The following is a 23439-nucleotide window of genomic DNA, read 5'->3' as shown; positions in this document are numbered from 1 at the left end:
AACACTGCAGGCTTGTAAAAGTCCGTTTTACTTCCCAAATGATTTGAGTCCGTTGGTCTTGTTATCAAGGCACTGAGTAACAGAATAACGGAGTCATGTTGTCGACATGCCCTGGATAGCTCGGTGCCACTTGGGCACTGCAACACAGCAAACCAGTTCAACTGGGTTCATGACTTGCTTATCTCTTCGGGATAGTCCAAAGCAGCAGACAGCGTATTCGTGCTACGGGCGTCCGTGGGAATGTGACCCCTTTTTTTTTGCGCGGGCGGGGGCGGGCAGAGCGGATCCCGAAGCTAAGACCTTCTTTCACTTTCATTTCCAGCCCATCCACGCAGGGATCCATTTCCCGCGGAGACTAATCCAGTTCGCTCCCGTGCCACTAAACCGGGGGCGAGGGGCGGGAGGCGCAAACGCCGCCCCCCCCCCCGGGAGCTGCCCATGTTCCCCGCGGACAGCCCCTTTCCCGGCCCTTTCGGGGGCTAGTTTCGTTTCCCGCTGGCTCCGCCGCCTCCTGCCCCCCTCCGCGCTGCCGCCCGCCCCGGCTCCGGGCGGCGATGATGCGGCGCTGCGCCCCGGGGCCGCCGGGCCCCCCGCCCGGGCCCCCCCCCGTGCGCAGCGCCCTGCCGCCCGCCGCCCCCGCCGTCCGCCTCCGCCTGCGGGAGGTGAGCGCCGGTCGGGGGTGCGGGGGGTGCGGGGGTGCGGGAGGGGTGCGGGGGTGCGGGAGGTGAGGGGACCGCGAGGTTGCGAGGGGTGAGGGGGTGCGGGGGTGCGGGGGTGCGGGGGGTGCGGGAGGTGAGGGGACCGCGAGGTTGCGGGGGGGTGTGAGCGTGAAGGAGTGCGGGAGATGTGGGGGGTGCGGGGGGTTCAGGTGTGCGGGGGCTGCGGGTGGTGGGAGAGGTGAGGGCTTGTGGGGGTGCAGGGGGTACGGGAAGTGAGTGGGGTACGGGAGGTGAGGGGTTGCGGGGGCTGCCGGGGTGTGGGGGTGCAGGGGGTACGGGAAGTGAGTGGGGTACGGGAGGTGAGGGGTTGCGGGGGCTGCCGGGGTGTGGGGGTGCAGGGGGTACGGGAAGCGAGTGGGGTACGGGAGGTGAGGGGTTGCGGGCGGTACGGGGGGTGCGGGAGGGGAGGGGGTGTGGGGGTGAGGGGACCGTGGGGTTGCGGGGGTTGTAGGGGTGAAGGCGTTTGGGGGGATGTGGGAGGTGTGGGAGGTGCAGGGGTACGGGGGGTGTGGGCTTGCGGGGGCTGCCAGGGTGCGGGGAGCTCGGGGGTGTGGGGGTTGAGTGGGGGTACGGAGGTGAGGGGGTGCAGGGGTGAGGGGACCATGGGGTTGTGGGGGGGGGGGTGGGAGTGAGGGGGTGGGGGGGATGTGGTAAGTGTGGGGGGTGCAGGGGTGCGAGAGGGGTGCGGGGGGCATGGGGGGTGCAGGAGGTGAGGGACGTAAGAGGGTGCAGGTGCTGAGCGGGCTGTGGGGGGGTGTGGGGATGAGGGGACCACGGGGTTGAGAGGGGGATGTGGAGGGTGCGGGGGCCTCGTTCAGCTCCTCCAGCTTCACCGGGCGGCGGGGAGGCAGCCCCGGCGGGGGGTGGGTGTGAAGGGTCCCACCACCCCTCCCCGCAGTGCGCAGCGCGAATCCCAGAGGCTGGAGCCCTACTCGACTTGCTGGAGAAATGTCCTGAGCATCAGAAGAAGGGAGGTTTTCCCGTCATAGTTTTTGAGGGGCTGGATGCCACAGGTAAGAGCAATATATGGTTGAAGAACAGCAGATGAGAAATTGTTGGAAAGAGCTTTCAGCCAGACATGAGGCTTAAAAATTAAAAAAATCCTGGAAACCTGTGACAGATTTGAAAGAACTAGTAATTATAAATACCAGTCCATCTTCTCTTCCTTGCAAAAGATCACACAGTCTATGCTAATTTTCATTCAGTGGATGAATTCTTTATCTATGTAGTTGAAAGAATACAAAGAGCAGAGTACTGGAAATTAATTTTTTTATGCAGATGATGAAACATATTTTTACCGGACAGTTTTCAAACAAATGAACTGAAGTAGTGGTAGTATGGGAAACTGGCAGCTGTTTGTCTCAGAGAGAAATATTAGTTGCCTCTGAATTACTTTGTTTTCTGACTTTTCAGTTAGAGAACTGAAAATCCCCTCTAAAAAGAAAATACTGGGTGACAGCATGGCAACATCCACATGAATTGTGACCTAGAAAAATATTATAAATGGATATATAAAGAAATTGCCATACATTTAATGCATTTAAGGGAGTGAAGGCCCAAAGCTGTCAAGAGGGAGGGGTGGAAGGCCTTAACAGTAGGAATGGAGTAATAATTCCTGCAACCAGACACGTAATCATGTCTCACTGAAAACCTTATCACAAGATACTCAGGTTACATAGTCAGGTGTCAGAATGTGTGCTCCAAGTAAACAGATAGGAGCATTTTTCAGTTTTTAAAACTCAGTTGTATCTGATATGCAATATAACAAATGTTTCCTTCTCTAAATGAAATGCAGGCAAAACCACTGTAACCCAGTCTGTTAAGGACACCCTCAGTGGCATTCTCCTGCGGTCCCCACCAGCTTGCATCAGCCAGTGGAGGACAATATTTGATGATGAGAGAGCACCCATTAAAAGAGCATTTTATGCTGCGGGCAACTACATTCTTGCTTCAGAAATAGCAAAAGCGTCCACTCAGGCACCTGTGATCATAGACAGGTTTGTATATTTAAGAAGTATCTTATATCAGTGCCATCATACACTTTGTCCAGCATTACAAGCAAAGTTGTCAGTGATAGTATCTGGGTTTCTTTTTTCTTTTTTGGAAGTGCTACTTTGAAGATAGTATCATGGTTTGAGCCTGGTCGGCAGCCAAACACCACGCAGCCGCTCACTCCTCCCTTCTCTTCCAGAGATGAAAAGAGACAAATGAGCCAGGCTTGGGATTCGAGATAGGACCGGGAGGGGCAGATCACCCGTTATGGTCATGGGCAAAAGGCAGACTTGTTAGGGGAAGAAAAAAAAGAACATAGATTCATTACAGACACTAATAGCAACACTTAACAGAGTAGGACAGTGAGAAGCATTGCCACATCTTGAGAACACCTTCCCTTCCCCCCATACCTCCCTTCTTCCCGGGCTCAGCTCTGCTCCCAATATCTCTACCTCCTCCCCCCGGTGGCGCAGGGGCAGGGAATGGGGGCTGCAGTCAGTGCTGCCTTTTCTTCCATCCTTGGTGGGGGGAGCTTCTGGAACTTCTTCCCCCTGCTCCTTCGTGGTCCCCCTCTCACAGGAGACAGTGCTCCACAAACTTTCTCTGACATGAGTCTCTCCCATGGGCTGCAGAATTTCCTTACACTGCTCTGGCATGGGACACCAACTTCCTCTGACTGGAGTCCCTCCCACGGGCTGCAGCCCTTCCCAAGCTGCTCTGGCATGGGACACCCCCGCATGCTGCAATCCTCCCAGAGCTGAATTACAGCAGCGGGGCTACCTTTTCCCATGAGACCCCGGCCTTCTTCGAGCACAGTCACCTTGAGCACTCATGCCAAACACAGGCCATAAATCAGTGTCTGCTCCACCGTAGATCTTCATGGGTGGCAGGGGGGGCCGCCCTGCTGTCTCACCACAGGATACAGGGGAGTGTCTGCTCTGGCACACCTCCCCCCTCCTTTCTTCCTCTGTTCCTCCACTGACCTTGGTGTTCACTCAGCTGCCGCAACTCCTCCTCACAAGTCCGACTCCTCACCACATACCTTCTTAAACACATTATTGCAGAGGTGCATCTGACTGGCTCAGTTTTGGTGCAGAGGTGGAGCTGGGGGAGCTTCTCACAGGGGGCCACCCTTATAGCCCCCTTCCCTGCTACCAAAAATCCCCATCACTCACTCAATCCCAGGACATTAGTCAGATAATTATTATATCTTCTAAAGAGTAATTCTTATGATAACGGTAAGATGGGTGACTTCCATCAGTTTAATACTCATAACTGCCTTTAGGACATCTGAAAAGTATTACATCTGCAGTTACGAATAGTGGAAACATGGACTGTGAAGCCTGAGCCAAATCAGGGCTCTGTGACAAACATGAATAGAATGAGGACTGCTGGTCATCGCTCTCTCTAAGATGTGTCTGAGATACAGGTGGATTAGAATGACCGATTTTTAGGTAGACTTACTTTTTGAGGATGTAAAGCCAGAAATATGTTTGCCACTTTTTTGGTTTTGTTCATGTAATTTCTTATTTTCACTTGCTGTATAGGCAGCTTGCAGTATTACTCTTAATAAAAAAAGTCTTGATGCACTACTTGGAACCCCCTGGCTTGTTGCAGTAGATGTACTGTAACCTCCCCCCACAACACACATACACGGAAGTTGTTTGCATGTGTGTGAGTGCTATTTTAAACCATCCTCAGAACCACTGAAATGTATAAAACATAGTGAGTCATAGTGGTGGGAACATTAAATACAAGTGAAACGCATAACTTAATAAAGTCTATTTTCATTCACATGTGGTTGAAGACTGTATGTTCTCTAACCAAATCTGTTGCATGAAGTAGAATGGGAACCACAAAAAAGGGACTCAGTATTAGATTTTGACATATAATGTAGCTCTTCTTTTGACCTCTCCCATTTTTTTTTTTTTTGATAGGAGTATCTAGAACACAGTTTGCATAATACGTAGTTTCTGCCATATATTTTAATTAATAATTCACAGTAATTCTGAGTTGAGTTGCGCTGAGTATTGTCACTCTTCTAAGAAATAATAGATGGCACAGAACTGTTCTTTACTTTTCCCTTAAAAATCACAATGACACCTAATTTGTCATTATTGCACATGTTGTTACCATGACATCTGTCTCCTGTATTACCAAAGAATTAGTGTCCTTTTTAAAATTTCTCTCTCCATTTGGCATTTCCCCGACAGATACTGGCACAGCACAGCTGCCTACACAATTGCCACTGAAATAAATGAGCAAGTCCAAGATCTTCCACCAGCTAACGATGAGGTGTACCAGTGGCCTGAGGATCTGCTTAAACCCGATCTTGTTCTTCTCCTGACTGTTGACCCTGAGGAGCGAGTGCGGAGACTTCAGTGTCGGGGACTGGAGAAAACAAAGGAGGAAGCTGAGCTGGAAGCTAACAGCCTGTTTCGCCAAAGGTGAAACTTTAATTTGCACTTTAATGAGGAATAAGAGGATGGAAGCAACTTGTCCTGTGGGATCAGTAACAAATGTCCCACTCACATTACTGGGACAAGGATTTCCTATGTCTAAGATTTTGGGTTGTTTTGTTTTGTTGTTTTTGTTTTGTTTTTTTGTTTTTTTTTTTTTTTTTTTTTTTTTGGAAGGGATTAATGACTGACAAGGAGTGAAAACTTCAGACAGAGAGTGTTTGAGAGCTACAGGTGAAGATCTCTCCTGCAGAGGAGCTTTGAGTTAAAGTACTTGCATTTTGCTACTTGCTGCTTTTATTGTAGCACCTTTCTTATTGAGGTTATGAAGGAGAGAGACCTAAAAATTCCAGAACTGGGAGGCAAGAAGTTGAAACACATGGCTTCTGCAGAAAAATCCATAATTGAGCTCCAGATTAAGAGAATAAAATTTAGATCTCCTCTTGTACATGTCTTTATTTGTGCTAAGTGTCTCAGGTCCCAGTATAGTCAATACATTCAATAGTGCCTACAAAGTGATTCAGCTCACCACCCACTTGGAGCCCAGCTATCTAAGCATAAGTTCCTGGAGCCATTTGATACAATCTGAGACATCTACATAAAGCTGGCAGATGTGATGCAGAACCCGTGGATACTTTCTGGACTGGCAGCTGGAAGCTAAATGAGATAGTCTGGAGCATCTCAAGCAGTATTGGATACATTTGCTGAAGCAACTGAATTGCACCCTAGGTATCTGACTTCAGGGTGTGCTGAATTGCTGTCTAGGCTCTGCCAAATGTATTGATTTGATCATCATTGTCTACAGTGGAAACTTAAATACCTTGTGTAAACTTAAAATGCTTGTGTAGATACCTCAGTATAGACACCTGAATGTTGGTGTCTGTATCTACAAATTGCAAAGCTGCAATCTATGTCTAGCATTTTACCATTGCTGGTGATGATATACCTTAAAAATATCCATTGCTTAATTCTGACAGAAACTCTGTGCAGACACACAATTCATATAGTGGAACGTGTAGAGAGATGGGTGTGCTAGGGAACATGCTGCCATTTGAGAATTTTTTGTGTTCTAATTCTGTTGCTTCTTATTCCTGTCAGAAAGCCTTTGGTTATTTCTACTTGTTAATTTTGTCAACCTGGATGTGAGAACATCCAGAATCTTGCTTGATTCGCCTTATGACTTGCATCCTGAATGTTTGGCATTATTAATTGTGGGAACATAGAAAATAATATTCACATCCTCGTAGGCTAAATGTGGGAGAGTTCTGCATTATAAGAAGGCTTATAGGCTGAGCGAGGAGATTTTCATCCTGCATTTCATCCTGGTATTCATCTGGTTAGCAAAGGTGGTCAGAGGAAAGCATTGAACAACGTGTCAGCTCCATAATCCAGTGACTCAAATCTGAGAACAGTCTGTGAGCACACCTACACAATGCCATACCATATAGTTCAGAGACACCTTAGCAGGCTCTGAATAAATTAATTCAGGTGTTAGAAGCAGGCTGTCTACTATACTGCTGTACCAGACTGCATCCAGTGCAAAGCTGTAAAGAAAGAAATACTTTAATGCCATGCCATGGGAATTTGGATAGAGCTCTGGGAATCAGTTTGAGGTTTGCATTGTAATAGTTACTATTGGTTTATTGCTCTTTGCAGTAGATTTAATTGTTAGCTTCATATTAGATTTTTTTTCCTTTGTCTCTGCAGTGCGAATACTTTCTTCCAAGACTGATGACTAATGCCATTTCATATCCCTGTAATTTGAAGTTTCATTTCTCTTGTTTTGTTTTTAGAGTTGAAGAATCATACAGAAGGATGGTGAATCCTGCATGCCAAGAGGTTGATGCCAGCCCCCCCAAGGAAGAAGTTCTCAAGACAGTGCTACAACTAATTAAGAAACACTGTGCTTTGTGAAAGCAACTTCTTTGTAATAGCACTTAAAAGATACTTTTTAGTGCACTTTAAAGGTGCTTTTTATTGTCCCTTGGTTTTGGTACCTGAAAATGTACTGTGATGCATTTCATCCTGAAGACGAATCTTCTCTTTCTTCTGTTGACAGTAATCTGTGCAGATTATCTGTTTCACCATTGCCTACTGTACTTTTCTGTATAAGGCAAAATACTACTCACTTATTATTCAGCATTCTTAGTAAAGCCACAAAAATACTACAGTCATGTATGAAGTATCTCAGAGTGCTCTATAACACTGTGACATTTCAAGATGCTATCATGTTTCATCTTCATCACCAGGAGAACCTGCTCCTGCATCTGTTGTGTTCCAGAATTCACTGGACTGCAGCAGGAGCATTAGGTGCCCAAGGAGAGGCTGAAATGTCATCCAGCAGTAAAACAATAAAATGATCATGACATTTAGGAACAGACAGTCCAGTGGCCTGATGTTGTTTACTGGAATAGAGGATGAGCAGCTACTGCTGTGACGGGCATCCTAGAAAATGTGTTGTGAGGGCCAGTAAGAATCTAGGTTTCTAAGTAATAAAGTCCAAGCCTGTCAACACAGGCAACTGAAATATCAGTTTGTTTGTAAGGGACTGTGTTGGACTCTGTCTCAACATTTCTGCTGCACCACTTCCACCTTCTGGCCTCAGCATCCTGTTGCCACGAAGGGAAGGCGACGAATAGTTCCCAACGAAACCACAACGTCCGCCCAAAGCTAAAACAACAACATCCCTGGCAGTGCCTGCCGAGCTGCACCTGCGCGCGAGCCACGTGGAGGAGGCGAGGAAGATGTGCACCCTCGCCCGCAAGACCATTGTGAACACCTGGGCACGCGCGCATGGAAGACCACGGGGCGACAATGAGCTCCGTGGAAATGGGCAGACTTTTCCGAGAAATCGTGAGGACTGAGAAGGACTGCGTCAAAGGGGGCTCGGGTCTCCTCGGAGCGGGGACTTCGGCGGAGCTTGGAGCTTGGAACACCATCACCGGCACCGAGACCAAGCCAGCAGAACATCGCTGGATTCGTGGTGGTGGTACTTAGTGTTGCTGCATCTCTATTGTTTTCTAGCTTAGGGATTCTGACTTTCCCTTCCTTTTTCTCCCTGTCCTATCGCTGCTATCAGTCGCTTGTTTAATAAAGTTCACAAGGTTGTACGGCATCTGACCTTGGTTTTGTCTTAATCTTGCTCTTGGGATCATTTAAGAACCCTCCCCGATATCAGATTGGGACATCATTTTGGAGGGAAAGAGAAAAATGTTGGCATATTAGAAACAGATACCTGAGAATAACCTGAAGTTTAAAACATTTTATAAGCAATTGCTAAAATATTTTTCTACAGAACATTTCCTCTATTCTATTAATATTTGTTAATGAATGTGAAATGAAAAACCGCAGAGAATCTGAGCAGTGGGAATGATTGTACCTTTTCACTTCACCTTTTCCTGTGTGGGTTTCTGCACATGTTGAATGTGAAAGCAGGCTACCATCAAGTCTTCACCTCTGCAAAGGCTTATTTTCATGTATGTTAGTTTCACTACTGTTACTCCTAAATGTAAAACTGAACATATGGATAGGCCTTTTTAGGGTCAGAAATGAACTGCAGATCCAGAAAGAACATAACTATATTACAAATTTGATTTAAAAGACTGTTTTTACTCATGTCCTGTGTTAATCAAGTGCAATTATCAATGATTCTGTCCTTTAGTACTCAGTTTTTATATCCAATCTCTATACTCAATGTGATAGAAATAAAAAACTTTAACAAATACATTTTATTCATGCACTGTTTAATGTTTGTGAATATATGCTATTAATACAATACATTTATACATACTAGTAATATACGCTGTTGTATTTGGTGCATTATTTATATAACAGTAGCCTTGGGATTTGCCATACTCACAGACAAAAAATACATAGTTGTAGGTGCTCCACTTTAGAAATGATGAAGCATTCAGGTATTCAGTCTATATAGGAAATTCACATATGCAGAGCATCACTGCATGTGGACAAATAGGGTACAAATAGTGTGCATGCCAAAAAAATGTGTAGCCTTAGCCTTTCTAGGTATGAAATCAGTTGACCTCAGAAAAGCAACTAAATGCATTTTCTCCTTATTCAAACTTGCACATGAAGGAAGACTCCCTGTTTTTTGATGCTGAGTTCTTAAAAGAGTAGGTTTGTATTTAAAAGAGTGCTGATAATATATATGCAACGAGTAGCATCAGACACTATTAATTACATACGTGCAGTATATATTCATATATATTCATTTGGGGTTTTCTTTAACCCAAAGCTACTTAGGCAGACTATCAGAGCAGAAAAGCAAAGTAGACCAAACCAATGTTCCCTTTCTCATGTCTTTGTTACAATTAAAGGTCTGCAACAGGTTGTGTGCCACATGGGGAATGTTAATGTGCATAATCACTCCCATACTTCCCATTTCTGTGGAATTTCTACCACATTTTTGTCCACAGTGTCTAAAAAGACTGCACTACTGCTTTAATTTACATTTATAACAAATGTAGAGGTTTGTCACTGGCTGCTGAAATGCAGGCAGGTCTGGGAGAGGAGCAGCAGGAATCCCTGAATGCTGGCCCTTGTGTACTCAGCAAGAGCATCACCTGCTTCACGTGCTAGAAGCTGTTTTGCTGGCAGTTTCACGGCCACAAGAGGTCAGGGTTTTGGTTTCAGTGCTTAAAAGACCTGAAGCTTCAAACATTCCATGCAGATTTAGAAACTTGGGCTGCTTCCTGGTAGATAAAACCGTTTTTCTGCAGCTTTGGGGCCCATCGTTGTGTGAGGCTGGGAGATCAGCCCATGACCCAGCACTGGCCAGTGGCCACCAGCCTCTGCCCCGCCGTCCCAAGTGTGGTCACCCCCCAGAGCATCCATCCCTGCCTACCCCCAGCCAGCCTGTTCTGGAGGCCAGGCGGCTGGTAGCACAGATGAAGGCTTCTCTCTGTCGGTCATCCTCAGGGCAGAATACGTGCCAAAGCCTGTTTCTTTTATTACAACCCCAGCAAAAGTAGTAATTTTATATTTTACTGACTTACTAGTACAGACTTAGCTTTAGGACGTGATCCTGCAAAGATCCTGACACTATAGTCCTCAGAGCATCTGGAGTGTTAGAGCAGTAAAGCACACACACAGAAACTTAATTTCAATCTTCTCAATATTTCTGTTAAAGTCAGTGAATCCAGCCCTTACTGAACAATAAATGCTCTTTGTAAAGTTCAAGTGTTTCTTAAAGTACAAAGCAGTACTTTTATTGGACCAAATTGAGCATTGTGTACTTTTTAGTTTAAAAAAAGTCTCCAAGAGTTTTAAGTGAGAGAATTTTACAAGAAATGTTATTTTATTTTATAGAACTCACTATGGTAATTCAAGCACCTTTTTTCTCATTTTAAATCTCATTTGCTTTATTTTTTTTGGTCTAGAGGGGAATAGATACTTAAATAAAATGGTATTTAGTTTCCTAAACATAGACATCCCCAGCAAGCTAGTCTCCCGAAGGTATCTGAGATGTCTGTGTGGGGCTGCCAGATATGACATGAGACATTTGGTTGAGCTGTTGATCTGCAGAGTGGCAGCTGGAGGCCTGCAGGGATACCATATGGTGCCTAAAATGACACTATTCACCCATTTAAGCAGTGAGAGGGTTAGAAAGCAGCAGTGCAGCCTCCTTGGGCTGTGCCTATATTAGCAGGTGGCCTGGAACAAGTAGGGCAGATCTGTAGCACAGAGGAGCTGGCACAGAGGACTCAGTGTGTGCCCTCCATGTATTTCAGAGATTTATTTCAGACCAGCTCTAACCTGGTCACATTGACTGGTCTCGTGTTAGTGGCCGCAGTGCAGTAAGTGTGCTCCCACACCAGTTCTTTTGGTTTAGCTTTGGATGGGTGGAGTCCAGTGCAGAGGTGCCAGGACTGTTCCAGGCCGTGAAGCAAAGCATGGTGAGGAGGGGCGCTCAGGAGGAACGCTTCAGAAGTGCTTTCCTGATCCAAGCTGAAATGCTAAATTGCATGTATTACAGAGGTGCAACGTAGAAGCAACTTGTATCTCTTGGAAAGGATTCCTTGGATCCAAACCAGACTTTGGGTCCAGTTCGCCCTGTCCTGATTGAGGGCTCACCTGGAACATGCTATAGCTCCTTTTGGTCCATGTTCCCAGGTTTCTGAAGGGGGGAACCACAGGATGGGAGCAGGGAAGAGGGGATTTCGGTGTGTACTTGGCCCCATTCTGCCATGGCATGAGGTGTAGCCATGGTGCTCAACCGGTTTTGGGAATAGTAAGTGCTGCTATCAGCTTGAGAGGAGAGGAAACCACTCGTAAGCAAATATCTAACTTCAGCAGTGGAATGTAAGGCTTGTGTTCAGCCATTCCCCTCAAAAAATAAAAGTTTGCAAGACAAAGACTAATTCCTCAAAGTCAGATGCTAGGAGGTGACATGCAGGCTCTTTTGGAAGACATGAAATATCTATCGTCATTACAGATACAGTTTCACAGTTACGATTTTTACCATTATTATCTATAGAGATAACAAGTGACTTTATATACAAACTGATGTTTTAATAAGTAGGAGTTCACTGTGCTGAGTGCCTGGAATTAACAAAAGATAGTTAAAGAGGCCAGTTCTTCACCATTTTTTCTTCACTGTTCTGTATTTTGTGTCTTTACCCCATAGCATTACCAGCTTCTAGAAATTTGCCTAAAAAAGGGCGTGCTGCCTCCACTATCAATTCCTGATAGTTTCAGAGGCAGGGAAGTCAGGACACTTCATGTGACTTTGATGGCAGGAAAAATGTCTCTCTTCAAGCCCAGGATAAACAAAGGCCCCGGAGAGTTTTCATTGTAATTTTAATTGAATTTTATTTTATTTTTTTTTTTTTTTTTTTTTAAATGAATGAATAATTGCTAGTTGTCTGTTAAAATTCATTAGCTTTTTCAGTCTCATTTCCCCTATTTTTGTAATTTGAATATTTGAAGAAACACATAAGACTGAATTGTTGCTGCAGGTGGCTGCACTGACTTTGATCTTTTAAATGGAAAGCTATGTTCAATAAAATTAAATCATCTCTTCTGTAAAGACAAAGATCATCACCCTCTGGCTTAATTTAACTAAACAGATGTAGGGTTTATGTAAATATGCAGTCATTGTCATGTGAAACAAAAGCTAGAATACCCTGCCATTAGTGTAAAAATGCATTCTGTGTTACCAGCTGGTCAGTCATGACCTTTTATTCAGCCATAGAGACAGTGCATGTCATGTACTCCCAAGTAGGGGAAATATGATGAAAAATGCTCTGTCCACGAACTCATTGCTTATGAAAAGAAATAGCTAGATAAAGCCCCATTTTAAACACGTGGCAGGTACAGAATGAGTTCCAGTTGGATAATTTACTTTTTCTTCCACTTTCCTCCTGCCTGGGGCCAGCTGTACAGGTGAAAGGTTGGTGTAGTCTGTGTATTTATTTGGGCTTTCAGTTTTCTTTTGTGAAAGATGTTGCAATCAGACAGGCACATCTTTTCTTGACTGGACAGAAGACACAACTTCTGTAGAGGATCTAGACCACCTCCCACAGCTGTAAGTCTCCTGGGCCAGCAACTCTGAGGTTTTTTTGTTGGTGATACAAACACTTTTGTAGAAGACTATTTCCAGATAAGTCTTCCTTGATTCTCATGGTATCAGACTTGCATGAGGTTGGAGCAATAAGTAACGATGCACCATGCTAATGAGTCACCTGCTGATACAAGCAGCTTTCAGTGTATTGACACACAGAAGATATTGTGCTGCTGCTGTCTCTGAAGTTTGGTCTGTATCCAGCTGATATACTCCTTGTTCCCAGCCTGTAAGATTTTAGGGTGAATGCTCTAGTCCATGACTGCAGCTCCCAGAAACTTCCCTTTCCTTCCTGCACTCCAAAGTGCTGGCAACAGAAGTTCAGACACACGTGACACCCATCTTGTCCTTCCAAAAAAGAAATCCTCAAACATCTTAAAACTATTTTATTTTTTACTCCAAACTGGTATGCAATGCTTCTGTGTCAGGTTGGCAAAAATGTTTCTGTGCTAATATTTGTTTGGTCTTTCTCACTCTAAAACAGTATTTTACTGTAGCTGATTACATAAGTGAGTCTGTTCTTCAATGAGCTATATAGACGTTCCTTAATAATGTAGTTCATGTATTATTTTTGTGTACTATTTATGTGTATTGGTCAAACAATATGGGTTTTGCTCTGCTTTTCCATCTTCCGGGTGAGAATTGTTTGGTAAATGGAATATAGGCTATTTTATTGAAGGGAAAGCACTTACAGTTCGCTTTTATTGAGCAGTTCCCAGCTTCCGAACTGCCGTTGGGTTTAACTGTGGTACTTGGGATTAAAAGCTTTTAACTGGGTCTGTCTGCTTCCCCATAGCAGCACAGCTCCTCAGCTACCAGCAGCATTCCCATATGACTCTTGTAACACAGCAAAGAGTTCAGCTCTAGAGTTCATCTACTTTACAATTACAGCTGTCTCCCTTGGAGGATGCATCATCTGTGCAACAAACTGCTCTCAAGGTACCATAAAAAGCCTCTCCTTTTTCTGTGTGGGAGTTTCACTGAGCAGACAGCTAAGAAATTATCTGAATGTGGGCTCTGCATAGGAAATTAGAATTTATTTATCTGCAGCTTCAATTCAAAGGAAGTACCTACACATAGCATTGCCAGAGATCACTAAAAATAGATTCACTTTCTCAAAGTGTTTGATCCTAGGAAGAAATTACTTGGCATTTTACAAAGGTTTTCATATAAATCTGAATCTGTCGGGACAAAACCCGTGCTCACGTAAGTCTCCAGAAACACTGGATCTACACGTTGGTTTTTCAGGATGATTGCACAATATTCAGAAGGGACAGGGGTTGCTACCCCCATCTATTTTACAAATAAGTTCTTTGGGCAGGTCTTGTCAGGGTAAAGCAAAAGAACAGCTGCGGAACTGTCCTGGAGAAGGGGAGCAGAATGGACTGCAAACACTTCTACGCACAAATACACCAGTCAGAACAGTCCCTGACATCCACCCTGACCAGAGAGCCCTGGGACACTGCCCATGCCTCAGAAACTTGAGCAAACAAAAGGGCAGGACACTGCAGAAAGCCTCTCGAGGAGTGCAAAGGGAAACAGGAAAAGTTTTCCAACACAAATAAAACAACCTAGGAGCTGCTCTGCATTTTCAGCTCCCCAGGCAGGGGGGAGATCTGAGTCAGAGGGGAATCGCTGAGGGCTGTGCTCAGCTCGTGCCATAATAAAGAATGAAACAGGAAAAATGGGGGATATTCAAACAAAAGGCAGGCTCAGAGGAACATACATTTCCCTCCTGAAAGGTTGTGCCACAAAAAGCACAAAAGTAAATATTCCATACAAAATCAGCAATGGGAAAAAATGAAGAAAAAGCAGAAAAGACATTTCTGTTTCAAACCTTCATCATCTATGAGAGAATCACACTGATGAAAGATTGAAAGACTGCAGGGATGCTGGACTGGATGCACACCATCCATATGTGTATGTATGCATGTGTGTGTGTATGTGTGCACAGACATACTGGGGGAAAGTATAGGGAATTAAATCTGTCTCTGAATACCTCGCTTAATCATATGACAGGAATTTTGTTTCAAATGCCTCCTGCCTGGAATTTTCATGTACCTCCCTAAGGAATAGCAACTGTTGGTCAGTGGATCCCAGAAGCTCACCCAGGCTGCCTGTATAGCTCACCAGTGGGGAGCATGCATAACCTGATCCATGCAAGGGACACTCCAGTGGGTGTAATGCTTCACATATGTTGTTTTGCATCCCTAGATCTGAATGCCTTTTGGCACACTTCTAAAACCGCTGCATATGTTACCCAGTCTGCACCGTGATCCCTTAGTAGTGTGTGATTTCTCTCACATAAGACAGACAAGGGTGGTGATTTTCTAATCTTTTCCCTACAGGGCCACAAGAGCAAAAACACTCTTATTCCCAAAGCAATTTTAGCCTGACTCTTACCAGAGAAAAGAGGCAAGGGATTGAACCTCTGAAGGTAGAGTAAGGATCTGATCCATGGTTATGTCTTCCTGGAAGGTATTTTGTCAATCTGTTGTACAAAGAAGGAACATTTCTGTCCCTGTGCTCTCAAGGTCCATGGGCGAGCCCTGGCCAGTCTTTACACTGGAAGGGTACCACCAAGCAGAAGTTGCACTCCTGGGCAGACATGAGCAATTCATCTGATAGGGAGGAGGATTTAATATGGACCTTCTTCTCAGACTTTCCAGTTTGGTTATTCTGGAGGCCTGTAACAAGTTCCTCGATCAAAGTCTACACTCTGCACATAAAATGCAGGTACCTCATTCAGGCTTCTGACTTCATCTTTGGCAGACAGCAAAAAAATGATATGTTGATCAATTTTTAGAAAACATCAGCAGTAGGGATGGGAGGAGTGTTTTGGACATGACTAAAACTCTCAGACGAAGCTTAGCAGCCCAAGAAAGTACTCAAGAAGCTTCTGAAGCTCAACTTCCCTCATACATATACCTCTCCCTGCCTTCACCCAGGACTATAAGTACCAAAGCAATATGAAATCCTTCTCTCAGAGAGGTCTGTATCAATAAAACCACAGAAGGCTTGAAAGCTTTGTGGGAGGCTTGTTCTCACCATCATTTCACCTCTCTGTTTGAGGGTTTGTTTTTGTTTTATTCTTTTCCTCAGCACCTGTACTTACTGAGAGATAAATGAATATATTGTAGATGGTGTTGGTTCATATCCCACAGGAAAAATTTTAGAGGTAGGTGATTTTAACATTTCCCATTGCTAGGTTAAAAGGAGCAGAAAATAGCAGCACAATTGGAGGTATTGACACAAGAGGGGGTGAAGAGATGACCATTGGGAAGGAGGAGTTGAAAGATTCCTGTAATCAAGCTCTTTGTCCTAGTTTCCACCCTACAGAGTAACAGCTTTTTAGCAAATATCAATCCTTGCTTTACCTTGGTTTACAGTATTGGGGAGAAAATAGGCAGGAACATACTAGCACACTGCAGGAGAAAAGCAAATCCTGTCCTTTGCTTCCAGCCATGCCAGTGGTATGTCCAGTTGTGACAGGGAAAGCCCTGAATCCAGTTTCAGTAAGTCAAGCACAGGTGGAGCATCAACATGTCTGGGGTTTGCTTTTGTCTCCTGGGATTGGGGTCACGTTAAAGCTACATGCACAGCCTGTGGAGCTGGGGTATGTCACAGAAGTCTGGATATAGGTCTGAACTTCTTCAGAGGTCACGGTTGCTTCGGCTGGGGATTTGGGTTACGTCCATTACAGATTATCACTCTGAGCTCTGATATTCTTTCTCAGTGTGGTATTAACAGGATCCACATGGTGTATTTGGAATCTAATATTCAAATGTGGAGAGCCCTTGGCACTAAGGTCAGGAGCTGTGCACATGCTGAGGCTCAGGCTAGCGGGTCCTGCATATTGGTCAGTGGTAATAAAGCATCCTGCCCTGTTTCAGGCAGTGGAAGATGTTCACAGCCTCAATATGTGCTAATTTTCAAATGCTTCAACAAGAAGAATCAAAAATTTGAAGCAATGGAGTTTTATGGGAAATATTTCAAGGAATTTCAAAAGACTTCCCTGTCCTCATGATCTGTTCTATAACATAAAAGGGCATGGAAGGAACAGCATTTTTTTCAGACAAATATCTCTTATATCTTTTGTCAAATGTTTTCTTCCATAAGGGCTGCCCAACCCAGACAGAAACAGGGATCTCGGATTGCATGTTTTTTCCATCCCCAGCTGTCTGACTGCACACATGACCTACTGATGTCCCTGGTGATCTGTGCAGAGACTCCATACAGAAAGAAGCACTGCCTCTTGACATTAAGATCGTCTTTCTTGGCCTACAGAAAAAGGTTTCTAGTGTGAATTTGGGGAGTGAATTTTGCTCAAGGCAGGCTCCTGTACTGTGAAATCCTCCTCTTGCAGGACCACGGGGGCCAAAGGGAGATGCAGGGAGCCCGGTTGCCCTTTGCAAAGTCTGGGAGGAGGTGGGGAGAGAGGGCAGAGCCACGGCCCCCCAAGGGAGGCAACTCTGGGTTTTGGCAGGCTCCCTCAGGGACCTACGGACCCTGGGGCTTTATCTGCAGGGTGGCCAACATCTGACAAAGCAAGCTTTGGAAGCCTCACTGGGGGAACCTCGCAGACTGTCCCATCACTTGCCCAGATTTCCCCACACAGGGAATGGATCTGGCACGGGTGATGTGGACAGTCTGATTTCAGAACACATCATGCCATAAATTCCATCAAAAGGGGGAAATGGTTCAGATCAGACGTCAGGCTCTGACCCACCCACCTCGCTCTATTTGTGTGCCTAACACTCTTGGGATGCCAGTTCATTTTCTTTTAAGTTCCTTTGCTTTTATTCCTTCTATTAATCCAGTGTATCAAGCATGTTTGTGCATAAAGGGAAATCTGCAGTACATTAGACTAACACTGTCTCTTCTGAAGTTGGTTGCAGTTCTGCAGGCATCCTTTAGAGTCGGTGTATAGATAATATAGGGCCACGAGAGGGAGCGAGAGCACTAAATTAGACAGTTAGGGATGTAGGTTTATACCTCTGGATAAGCATAGTCAGCTTTAGTGATAGAAACACATAAAGCATAAAGAGCTGGAAGAACAAGGTGGGGGTTGGCTCAGAAGGTATGTGGTTGTATTAAAAGGTGGAAAATCAAAAGATAGTTTAAAGCCATTTTGCTACATGTGGTAGGCATTTTTTTTTTGATTCTTGATTTCTTTTTATAGAGAATGCTGGCTAAGCTGCCTAAACTGCCAAATGACATAAAGATGTAGCTTTTACAAGAACCTTTATAGCCTCCCTCTAAGAGAAAAGGAAAGGGAAATATTAAATAAGGTGATTAATATCACCCTCAGTTGCACAGAATTTAAACATAATACTTTATCTTTACAACAGCACTGCTGAAGCAAGGCTTGCCTTTTTTGTCACTGCTTTCTTGTGTGTCTGTGACAAAGTCACCCACACTCAGATCCTCAGGGATAATTAGGTAACTAATACTCAGAAAAATCACAGAACCAGAGTACCTAAATAATACTGTAGCCCTATTTCCCCTATGCCTCATTTACTCTATATGTTTGAAATGAATGTGTTACAACTTCTTCACCTCACAGAGGAACTAAATATGCTCAATACACTAAAGGCCGTAAGAAGATTATATGTTGCAGGTACCTGGGGCTCAGGAGCTTTGATTGTTACAACTAGCATAAAATAACTGGACTTTTTTTTTTAACAATGCTGGTTTTGGTTGAAGTGCATCTTGGGCTAGTATTCCATGCAGCCATGCAGAAGACATGCTGCTGAGGCTCCAAACCAGGTATTCTGATTAAAAAGTCAAGATCCCCAGAGCTCTTCAGCGAGGCATGCATGGCATTGATCTGGCTTCCTATTACAGACCTGTCTTTTGTGTCTCCTGAGTTTTATCAGTTTGCTTTATTGTAATGGGTTCGTTCAGGCTGCAATAATTAAGGGCGTGTCAGATTTTTCCATAATACGATCTTATTTTTCAATGAGCTATAAAATTTCACTCTTGGCTGCAACTTGACATATGTAGTTGAGAACCTGCTGCTTTTAAAGCATTTTCGAGTGCCTTGAAGCATTCTTTGAACCAAATTGGACCATTAAGAAAAAGGGGACTGAACTCTATAATACGCTGGTTCTAAAAACCTCTTTCAAGTCAGTAGGAATTCCTCCCCCTCCCTCTTCTGATATCTTTCAGGACACAAATAATGGCAGGAGCCATATGAATTACTGGTGTTAAAGATATTACAAAATTTCATTGTGGAGATAACACGTTAGTTCCACAGTTAAGCTTGTATTGAGTTTTGATTTTAAAGCAGGGGAAAAATTTACTGTTGAAAAATTAGTTGCGGTGCCTCAAAAATTACATGTACCTGTGTAAGTCTGTGCTTCTTCTAAATAGTATAAGTAGTGGTGTTTATGATGAAAGCTGCCTGAAACATGTCCTTTTAAGATCCTATGTTTAATTTCTCATAACTTTGTCATTTTTTCTGAGTTGAAATATCCCCTGCAGCATGATTGCCCCTGGGTGATTGCTTTTGGAAAAGTGTTAGCAAAACAACTAGGAGAAATGTTGTAAAAAAAGTGCAACGATTCCCCAGCATGGCATACAGGAAAAAACGAGCTGTTTCACCCATTTTAGAAAGTTTCAGCCACCATTTTGTTGAAGGATTCTGACATCTCCATGGTTTGTACTGCATCTGAAACCTGAAATGTGGGCCACTCCTCACTAGGTGTCAGAAATATGCTTGTAGCGTTCACCACAAAAAAAACCCTATCAACATCTGGCCAAGTCATAAGCCTCGGCAGCCTTTCAATTCATGGTGGCTCAGAGGAGGCTTGCTGAAAAGATCTGATGCTTCGGTCAGTGAGCACGGTCTGATGGGGCTGAGCAGAGCTCTCCCCGCAGCCTCATCACCCGCATCCAGCATCCAGCACCCGGCATCGGCTGCAATGGCACAGGGCTGCCTCTGGAGCACTCCCAGCTCACCATCAGGGCTGCTGGGCAGTGAGAATTGCTCTGTGATACCAGCTTAAGGATCAGAAGAATTGGGATGAGCCAAAAGCAAGGAGATACGTACTCAAATGTGCACAATGTAGGACCACTTTCCATACAGAGACAAGGGTCACAGCTTGCTGTCGTTTAAGGCACAAGCTGATGGTGAACAAGATGGGACTCACCAGGTTCAGTCTGACAAAATTTCTTCTATATCCCCACCTTGTGCACTACATGACATACATGGGATTCAGGAAATGGATCAAGATGGGTATTTAGCAAAGCCTCATTAAAAAGGATCCTCGTCTAACTGTAACAATGGAAAGCAGTGAAGAGCTTGCAGTCACAGGAAGGCTGGATGAGTTGTTAAAGCAGAGAGTGATACCCAATCCTGTCCTCTGACTGTGAAGCCCTATGCAGTCCTCAGTGGGAGATAACAATTTTCTCCCCAGCCCTTCCAAAGAAACAGTCTGACAGCAGATCCAATGTGGGGCCAATTTTTTCAGGTAGATATCAAATTCCTAGCAATCTGCCTGGACGATGCTCCATCCCCAGATCTCTCCCTGAGGACCCACCTCCTTCCCGAAACACACAGCTTGTCCCCTGCCAGTCACCTCCATCCTTCCCTTTGCACAGGCAGATGGGCCAAGGCTTGGGCACCTCCCGCTGAGCCCCAGGGCTCTCGTGGGGTCAGGTCACCCTACATCCCTGGGCAAGAGGCATAAATCACATTTTCTTCACAGGTGGTAACTAAGTGTGTGTGTTCCTCTTTGTAATGCCTACCAGGGGACATCTGGTGTCTGGTCTGCAGCAACGCTGAGCTTTCAGGGTGACAACCAGAGTCAGAGGGAATTACGCTTGGAGTAAATAAAGTGTCCTACGATAAATGACGAGCTGTAAAACAATATTGGCTAAAAAGCTGCGGCTTAGCACTTCAAATCAGGATTTAACAAATGAGGAGAAGGTTTTGATGTGAATATTTGTGCCTTTTTTCCTCATCTATAGAAGGAGAAGGGTGAGAACTATTCATGTCATAAGGATGCTATCAAGACAAATCCATTTGGGAAGCATTCACATACTATCCTGATGGAGCTCTACACAGATTCATCATGAAATTACTAATTTGTTTCCCCCGACTGAAACTTTCTGCAGGGATATTCCACCTAAGTTTTATTTTGAAAAAAGACAAAAAGAGTAAAACTTTCTTAATATATTTCAGCACAAATTATACATAGTTTTTGCTACAAACTGAAAAATGAATGGTTTTAATTAGTTAAATAATGGCAACTTTGCTTTACCCAGGACTTTTTTCCTCAGAATTAATTAAAAACAAAACAAAACAAAACAAAACAAAACATTTTGCTTCAATTTGAGCGGAAACAGTTTGAAATATCAGAAGCTTTGCCTAATTGGAAAAACCAAGCCAAACTAACCAAACAAATAATTCTCTAAGAGACCTATTATTTTGAGAAAGATGTAGGCACTCTTTTCGTCAATGCCTACCTTCAGATTACTTCAGTGGTGCTAGAATTTTGTTCTTTGATCTTGGAAATGCATCCATGGCATCAAAGTGTGTGAGGTCCTTAGTAACAGCATTTCTGCTTTCACATTTGCATAAATCCAGGAAAGCACTACAGTGTCAGAGATTAACAAGGTACCCTGTTTAAGCAAAGTGTGATTATTGCTGACCAAAGTGGATAAAGGAATACATGCAAATAAATCAAAGGAATATAAATATTAATAGTGATAAAAATAACAATAAAGCATAACTCTGACAGCTTCTGAGAAATCTGTAATTCTGCTTCAGATGAAAATCGGGATTAAGTCAAATAAATTAAAATGGTATGGATGACAAGGGCATCAGACCCAGGGTTTTCCAGACAGGCAAGAAGCAGCTTGTAACAGGTTTCATTTCAGTCACTACTTCAAAATGGTGCAAAAAATTTGAGCAAATTCTTATATGAAACATAAACATGAATCTAGGCAGCAAGAATGAAAACACAGTTTGGAATAGACAGTGGTTTGGACAGGGTGATTTTCTTCAGCTATCTTGCTCTGACATATGTTGTTGTTTTAATTCAAAGGAATACACACGATTTGAAATCATTGTGTCTTTCATTGAAGACAGATCAGGCAAAATTCCTTATAAAAATATTTCATATATTTTCTAAATGCTTTACTGCTGCCAGAATCGACAAGGGTGCATTATCTAGAGTGCAATCAAATGTCATGCTAGAAAAGCACTAAAGCCTTTTTAATTAAAAATGTCATAAAGGCTTAAGTAAAATTATAACTGCTGGTTACTGTAATCTTCTCAGAGGGGTACTCGTGTGTGTGTATGTGTGCGAGCGGGGGTATGCGAGTGTGCTGGAGTGCAGTAGAAAATGAACCCTGTACAAACAGTGAAGCACAATGTCTACAAGGGTTCATCTGAACTTGCAGCTGCGCATATGCTCCCGCCAGACTCTTAACTCTTTCAGGCTCCCGTGCGAATGCTGCGCAGCTTCGCAGGCTGACATGCACCGCCAGTGCTGTAAGCACGGGGAGCACAGCCATTAAACAAGCTGTGAATTTGCAATGAACGTGTGACTTAAGAACTCAGGAGTGGCCATTCCCGTTGGCACTGTGCTACATCTGCAACGTGCCTTTGCCCCTCTTGCTGCTGGAGTTGAGAGAAGAAGAGGTGGCACTCCAAAGTGAGTGGAGCTCCAGCTGTTTGTGACAGCCAAAATTTAAGGCAAGAAATCTCAAAATTGCTCAAGGCAGGGTCAGAGCAGGCAGCTACCCTGAGACAGGCTATTCCACCTTATATATTACCCATCTCCAGCCTCCACACAGGAATATATGGGATGGTTACTACTTCAAGGCATACTCTGCTCCCACCCAGATATAACTGCTGCCCCATCCCCATCCTGGCAGTAGCAGGAGAGGAAAGCATTTCCATCTACAGCTCTTTGCTGGTTTTCCTTTCTGCCACACTTTTTCCTTCAACACCCTCTTACCTAAACTCCCTTCATGGAAACTTTTGCCCCCTTCAACCTTCCTGTCCTCTTTACCACTTCCTCCCCGCCACCCCAACTCTGCCACCACTCTGCCATCAATAGTAACACTGAATTTTGCCTTGAAAAACTATGTAAATTTATAAATATCCTGCTGCAATATTCATAATTCCCACTTTACATGTGCTTGGCCATTATATTAACCAGCAATTCCATGTAACTTCCAAAACTAACCGTTGACATGTTTACACTGACAATTCAGGCATGATATAATGATGGAGATTTGTTTTTTCAAGGCCAAACTGTGGCTTTGCTGTGAGACCCATGCAAAGGGCTGGATAATGTTACATTGCCCCAGCAGCAGACTGCAAGGCAAGCTGAGTCACCAAGTGCCCTGCTCTAACAGCCACTCACAGTATAATTTTTTATGAGGTGTCTGAGTCCTGTTGTTCCCTTGTGTGGCTCTGGAAGTTGCACCACAATTTGGCCCCAAGGAAGTTTACATATTTTGAGAAACAAATTGCTGGAGTGGCTTGTCCTTTTGTTACAAATTCACTGAAACAAAGAGTTTGATGTGTCAGTACACGACTAATCACACAGAGTCTGATACTCCCTGGCATGTGTGTATTCTGGAAGCAGCAAAAGAGGAAAAGTGCATCTTGTCATCCTCTTGCTCTTGCACTTAATTGTATAAACTTTTACTTTTCTCATTTAAAAAAAAA

The 23439-nt window shown here is 44.2% G+C and overlaps 1 protein-coding gene across 1 annotated transcript; it reads left to right on the top strand.

Annotated features, from left to right (window-relative positions):
• The first annotated feature begins 557 nt into the window (after positions 1-557).
• On the top strand, positions 558-7552 carry CMPK2 (cytidine/uridine monophosphate kinase 2). The gene is made up of 5 exons (XM_042803449.1): positions 558-662; positions 1618-1732; positions 2515-2716; positions 4925-5158; positions 6964-7552. The coding sequence occupies exons 1-5, from the start codon at positions 558-560 to the stop codon at positions 7082-7084; spliced, it is 777 nt and encodes a 258-aa protein (XP_042659383.1). The 3' UTR covers positions 7085-7552.
• The last annotated feature ends 15887 nt before the right edge of the window (positions 7553-23439 follow it).

Source organism: Tyto alba, unplaced genomic scaffold (genome assembly GCF_018691265.1).
Source record: "Tyto alba isolate M040663 unplaced genomic scaffold, T.alba_DEE_v4.0 Super-Scaffold_40, whole genome shotgun sequence".
Taxonomy (NCBI): Eukaryota; Metazoa; Chordata; class Aves; order Strigiformes; family Tytonidae; genus Tyto; species Tyto alba.
Note: the sequence above shows the minus strand (reverse complement) of the source record. Positions and strands in the feature narration are given on the sequence as shown.